The sequence below is a fragment of the Macadamia integrifolia genome, unplaced genomic scaffold, assembly GCF_013358625.1.
Source record: "Macadamia integrifolia cultivar HAES 741 unplaced genomic scaffold, SCU_Mint_v3 scaffold585, whole genome shotgun sequence".
NCBI classification, from domain to species: Eukaryota; Viridiplantae; Streptophyta; class Magnoliopsida; order Proteales; family Proteaceae; genus Macadamia; species Macadamia integrifolia.
This window is the reverse complement of record NW_024870493.1, coordinates 208,216-215,306: the sequence shown is the minus strand read 5'-3', so window position 1 is coordinate 215,306 and position 7,091 is coordinate 208,216. Positions and strand designations below refer to the sequence as shown.

General features: G+C 37.8%; 1 protein-coding gene across 2 annotated transcripts in view; it reads right to left on the bottom strand.

Moving 5' to 3' along the window:
* LOC122069340 (serine/threonine protein phosphatase 2A regulatory subunit B''beta-like) overlaps positions 1-3,942 on the bottom strand; it is a 31,659-nt gene extending 27,717 nt beyond the window's left edge. The window contains exons 1-2 of one of the 2 annotated variants that reach the window (XM_042633326.1): positions 3,784-3,942; positions 3,184-3,672 (exon numbers count right to left, since the gene is read on the bottom strand). In XM_042633326.1, coding sequence (XP_042489260.1) covers positions 3,184-3,333 — 150 coding nt within the window. In that variant the 5' untranslated portion in view covers positions 3,334-3,672; positions 3,784-3,942. Of the gene's footprint in view, positions 1-3,183 lie in introns of both variants that reach the window. The other variant, XM_042633325.1, reaches the window with a different exon arrangement.
* Positions 3,943-7,091: the final 3,149 nt, after the last annotated feature.

Sequence of the window (7,091 nt, the reverse complement as noted above, 5' to 3'; positions counted from 1 at the left end):
AATGCTAGAAACGAGAATTGACAGAACGACAAAAGGTAGTTCCATCGTTCCAGTTTCGTTCAAAAAAAAAAAAGCATTTTGACACAGAAACTGAAATTTCTGTTTTTGCCACGAAAGGTTACCAAACGCAGCCTAAGAAGATCATTAAATAAGTATTCCACCTCATTTAAAAAAATAATAATAATAATAATAATAATAATAATTTTAATTTCAATTTTTTGCCATTAACCTCAATGCCTCCTTCAACATACATAAAGAAAATAAGTTTTCTACACCGACCCTACATGTCACAAAGGGCTTGGGTTTGATTTTGTTTCTATTGTTTCTGTGTCTAGAAACATCGGAAACGATTTTTTCCGTTCCTGTGCTAAGAAACAATTTTTTGAATTGCAAAAAGGTGTTTGATTTTTCTGTTTCCCAAAACATTTTCAAACTGTAGTCGGGTTCAAGATACGAGTGAAGGCACGACATTGGAGTTGCAGATATGCTTCGTGGAGATGAGCTTCAGAAGGATGAAGGTAGTCCAGAACTATGAGCTTCCCACAACCGGGTTGGAGTTGCCACTTCTGAATAGCAAGAAGTTTCAACAATGGGTTGGGGTTGGGGTTGGGGTTGGGGTTGGGATAGGTCGAGTGAAGTATCTGATCTTTCACAATTTTTGTCCTTCCCACTAGTTTCTAGAAACAGAAAAATAAGTCTGACTTGTTTCCCCATTCATAGAAAATAAATTTCTATTTCTATTTCGAAAACAAAGTGAAACGAAACAGAAAAATCAAACGATTTTTGGGGTGTTTTTCCGTTTTCAAGCATCGAAAAACAGAAAAACACATTTCTGGAAACAAAATCAAACATACCCATAGTGTTTCACTTCATCAATGACAAATCGGACAAAAATTCCATTCTTGGAAACACTTAAAATATCAATATTCACCTTATAAATCAGAAGCCACCTTCTGTGCTGTGTAATGATGCATTTCCAGACAATATTCCATGCTTGCTTCACTAAGCACAACATCCCAACTCATTGGAGTCAGTTAAATGAATCAATTGCACCCCACTCAAGGCCATACCTACAAATTTTAAGGGCTCAGAAATAAAAGGGGTTAGGATCAAGTGTCTATCCCGACTTCCAACACGATCGAATAGGTATTGGGTGAAGTATAAGAATCCTGACACCTCAGACCAGATCATCAGGCCCACCAAACCTTTATAGCAGTTTTTGGCAGAAAATTTGAAACTTCTACAACATCATAACTCTAATGACTTTTACAATCCCATCAATTGAAATGTTTCCAAATGTTGAATGGAAACCCCTTTTTTCAACCTACAAACCCACCCATCTACACACATGACACATCAAAGAGTATAATTTCCAGGCTCCAAGTAGCTTTATCCGTCTGGCTTAAGTTGGCATCCCAGCTCAGATTTTACCGAATCAATCAGAAGCCACCTTCTGTGCTGTGTAATGATGCATTTCCAGACAATATTTCATGCTTGCTTAACTAAGCACAACATCCCAACTCATTGGAGTCAGTTAAATGAATCAAATGCACCCCACTCAAGGCCATACCTACGAATTTTAAGGGTTCAGAAATAAAAGGGGTTAGGATCAATTGTCTTTCCCAACTTCCAACACGATCAAACAGGTGGTGTTGGGTGAAGTATAAGAATCCTGACACCTCAGACCAGATCATCAGGCCCACCAAACCTTTATAGCAGTTTTTGGCAGAAAATTTCAAATTTCTACAACATCATAACTCTAATGACTTTTACAGTCCCAGCAATAGGAATGTTTCCAAATGTTGAATGGAAAACCCTTTTTCAACCTACAAACCCACCCATCTACACACATCAACCAGCACAATTTCCAGGCTCCGAGTAGCTTTATCCGTCTGGCTTAAGTTGGCATCCCAGCTCAGATTTTACTGAATCAATCGCAACCCAACCCCATACCATGTGGTGTCAAATGGAACTATCAGGAGATAGAAGAATGGTTTTCCTCTCTTTTTCTCTATACCATATGCTTCATATTGTATCAATCAAGGAAAAAATAAACTCCATATCGTTTCCCAAGTTGTGATAACTGAAGGATTTTCAGATCAGTCTCCTTCAATGAATTTTTCAGCAGCGTTCAGTAAGGGTGACCAGTAGAAGAATGCACCGCATCACACGGGATATGAAGAAGTAGGGCAGGTGTATGCTCTCAAGTGAAATGTCAAGACTTCCAAGCAAAGTAAGAGTGAGCAACTGGATTCCTTTGTAGAAATGGAAGGAGCACCTTATTGTCACTAGGGGCAGCTAGGAAGAACATGTTGGAATTTTAGTGAACACCAGAAAAATGATACATCTCATCCGTCCATCAACAGACAAGCCTTGCATTTAATGGATTAATGGTCTATGGAGAGATGAACCGGGGGGACAACCAGATCAACCAAACCAGTAGGCTTTCTTTCCGAAGTATCACCCCGGGGCCCAACGTCATTGAATGTTTAAGGGTGTCCCAGGCAAAAGAAAGGAGGGCGCAGATTGGATTCACCGTGGTCGGGAAAATTCATTCTATCAAACAATTCTTCAATCCAGTGGAAATATGTGCTGCCAACACTAGGCCAACGATAGGAACCATGAGATATCTTTTTTTACAGGATGTCATTACACTTTTCAAATTCATTAACATAGTCACAGTTTGACCACACACTCATCGCCAGTGTATCAATTCATCTCATCACGAATAGTAGTCAATATAGCATAAGTCAATCTAAGAGGATATACAAATGCAAACTGAGAGAGAATAGACTATCCAGAATCTATAACTTAAGCACCACATGAAAATGAAGGCATTGCACAGACCATCCTAAAAGACCCAAAAACGACAAAGATGCATTTTTTTTATGGGATGTCATTACACTTTTCAAATTCATTAACATAGTCACAGTTTGACCACGCACTCATCGCCAGGGTATTTCAAATTGAATCAATTCATCTCATCACGAATAGTAGTCAATATAGTATAAGTCAATCTAAGAGGATATACAAAGGCAAATTGAGAGAGAATAGAGACTATCCAGAATCTATAACTTAAGCACCACATGAAAATGAAGGCATTACACAGAACATCCTAAAAGACCCAAAAACGACAAAGATGCGTTGAAATTCTTTATCTACAAATGATGCCAAGGAATTTACCAGTCGACATGTGTCTGGAAGTGAAAGCCACTGTGAGAATAATTCTTCGGCAATGTTAGGGTTCGATTTAAGCGCCAAAGGAGACACCTCCGGTAGCTGTAACAATTCGGGGTCGAGGGAAGCGACATCCCCGACGAGTTCCATATCCATCGTAACAAAATTTATCTCATACACACCAAAAACCGGTAACCCAAACCCTAGATCTCACCACCACCACCTTTCAAAATTAAAAATGCAGAAGTCTGCAAATCAAAAAAAGCTGAACTTTATTCTCGACTTCAGCAACAACACGTGAAAACCATACACATCACCATATCTCCAGACAATTCAAACATTTTTGCTTCATCGCCCGTAAGATATCAGCATCCACGACTCAAATTCTTACCCGAACAATGCTTCGAAACGATAGACAATCAACTCCAACACTACAAAGAACCTTAGATCTTCACAGCTTCGGAAAAACCTTCATCTACGATTTTTCTATGATGCCTTCACATTTATATAACCAAAAAAAAAAAACCGGAGCTTGAATTCTTTTGTTTGAAACAGCGAGAAGAATTAACAAAGATGAATCGAGAAGGAGAAGAAGATGATGAAAACCTGAGAAAGTTTTTCAGAGATCGGATGCGATATCACAGGGCTCTTGCCGTTTATTTGCGGATAATTAGGACCTCGAAACCCTTGTAACCAGGGAGCAGAGGAGAGATGAAATACCCATCAGAAACAGGTGACACTAAAACAGTATATAACAACTACTGAAACTGCTCGAGCGATGGCTCACATACTATAGGAATACGTAAATTTATACGGTATTCGCCACCACGTAGATATTATCGAAAGGCGAAGTCATACTTCTCTCTCTCTCTCTCTCTCTCTCTCTCTCTCTCTCTCTCTCTCTCTCTCTCTCTTCCCCCTTTATTTGAAACTTAAAAAGACAAGAGTGTGTGTGATTTTCTACAAGTAGGTGTAATTTTTTTTTTTTTTTTTTTTTTTGTCTTGATCATCTCTACGTAATAACATGATTATTGAAATTAAATTTATAGTACAAACATTCTTTAAAATCTTACATTAATAATAAAAAAATATCAACCTTCAACATTTTATTTTTTGTTTCTTTCTTCTTCGAACTTTATTATTATAGTAGTTTCATTTATTACTAAATGGGAATACTTTTTTACAATTTTGTTTTGTTTCTTTCAAAGGAAGTATTACCATCATGGGTTTGTCGTATCACATGGCCATGTAAAAGTGTAATACTCATACCATTCAGAAGCGAATCCCAATATTGCACGAGCAATATCTTAATTTGAGCATAGTGATGGGCATTTTTACCTTTTTCAAAACCTTTAAAAAAAAATTGATTCGCCAACCATTTAAATAATCAAGAGTTGATTGTTTCTTGTTTGAATATCGCTATATTATCGAAAAGGTCGATAAAATCAAGATGCGGTATTCGCCCAGGTATAAGGTTATGAACTGTATATTTCATACTACTGGGATAACCTTAAATATAGTTCCCCCTGTTTTGCTAATATTTTCCATTTCATGTATATTGTTTGGATTCAATATTATTATGACAGCATCAATCTTAAAGGTTAGCATTAGGATATGATAGCATCAATATTTATAGGTCAATACATTGATAAAACATCAAACCAAACTTTAATTGTGTGATCATATTAAGTTTTGTTACCGTTTTAATTTTCACGTTTCAAGTGGCTCCACCTAAATTCATTAATGATTCAGGCAAATCATTAACATTGTAAATTGCATATAATAAATGACATAATAAGTAGAATTTAAGATATATTGGTTATGAGTGTCGCTTGTAAATAGCTCGTACAACACAATTGGAATTCTTGTTTCACCATGACAGCTAGAGATTCATAAAAAATTTTGAAAGCACACTAATATACTTGGCAAGTTTACAAATGAGAAAATTGGTTACACAGCAAATACTAATCATTCTATCTCTTATTCATATTTAGTATATTTTCTTATTTTGAAGGTCGTCATTTAATATCCATCCAGCAACAATGATAAAATATCAAATTTGATTGTAAATGCAACACTATTTAGGCAAGGAATCCCCACCCCTACAACGTAGATAAATCATTACACAAAACTCTACTAAATGGCGAGTAGACATAGATGAAATATTGTGGACTGGCAAACCACGAGTCCTAAACATGAACCCTGGACAAACCCAAGGTCATTTTCAGAAGCATCTCCCCTCACCAGAGTAGGTAAACTCCATCTATTGATTGATAATTTATGCAACAAAATTATAGTGACAGAAATCGCTAATGGTGGTGGGAATCGATGACAGTGAGCACAGCTTTAGAAAAGAATAACAGAGGACTGTGAGAACTTCTGCTTCGACCTGACCCCTCTCTCTCATGAAAAATAGTAAAGAGGATGATGAAACATAAGGATTATATCAAAATAAAGGAAATTACCTATTTACCCCTGATTTGAAGCAGTTACAAACACTTGCTCATTAGAAGATAGCGCATAAATCAAAAAACTTGTTTATGGCCACGAATCACAAATTGCTCTTCAGTGATTTTTTATTTGTGATTTATTTGAAGGGTAATTTACAACGCCACCACCTAAAGAATACCATTGTTATAAGAAAACCCTATATGTTATACCAAATTAAACTCATACCCCCTGTCATCAGTCACTTAACAGTTAGGAGTTAAAATGACCAATATACCCTATTCACTGACCAAGTACGAAGCCCTGTCCGACCTCTTGCCGTCGAGGAGATGGTCGGGTCCAAGTCGGCCGTATTCGTGTCCAAGCGACGAAGATATTGTCGAGGCTTGTTGAGGCCATCAAAGGGATTTTATCAAAATTCGAGTATGTCGTGAAGCGCAAGACCTCTAGGATTCCGATTGCAGGAGTTAGCAGTTACCACTTACCAGAGTTACCACTAGATGGATAATGGTGACCAGACCACAGTCACCACACAGCTCTTGTCTTTCTTTCTTTCTTATTTGTAAATTCTTTTCGTCTTTCTCTCTCTCTTTTCTTCTCCTGAGTTCCTCTTCTTCTTCTCTGCTTATTCTCTCTCTCTCTCTCTCTCTCTCTCTCTCTCTGGACAAGAGTCAAGTCCCAACTCTCGATTGGTAGTCTTGTAAAATTGGAGGATAAAGGGAAAGGGTAAGGATGGGGTTGAACTATAAATTTTCCTATACCAAAATACGATTGAGATTTTTGGGAGGAAGGGGGGAAGTGAAGAGCCAGCTTCCCTTGCGTCGAATTGAGTTGACAAAAAGAGGGAAAGAGGATCTCACGCTTCGACTGTGTAAAGCCAAACAAACACATAGATAAGATAGTAGAGGTCAGACCGATCGATCGATCGATCGATCTTTTCTTTGGTATGGTCTCTGACAAAAGGATAATAGAAAGAGAAAGGAGAAGAAGATCAATCACACTAACTCCTTCACCCACGGAGACGAAGAAGACAATAGAGGCACAAACACATCGATATGTGCAACCATACCCTCTTTTTGACTGTGGAGTGCATTGGCCAGTGAGTGGTGACTCTAGTGGCACGGTACCTCATATGAGAAGATTTATTACACAGACTCTCCTTTCCGATTTTGTAAATTGCCATCCATGAATGATCTGGTCTTGGTCATCCATTATCATAACTTTGCACCAAAAGAGGTTTGTTCCTTTATTAATTTCCATCTGTCTTGGAAAAGTAGTATACTCCACCCTCTTCTCTTTTTATAGATGACGCATTGGCACTGTGTTGGAGAGCAATGCTCTCTGCTACTCCCTCTCACTCACTCACTCTCTTTCTCTACTCTAATGGCACACTCTTTGCCTCACATTCCTCCCCATTTTCTTCTTATCTCTTTCACCCTTACCACCTTCTTCTTCTTCTTCTTCTT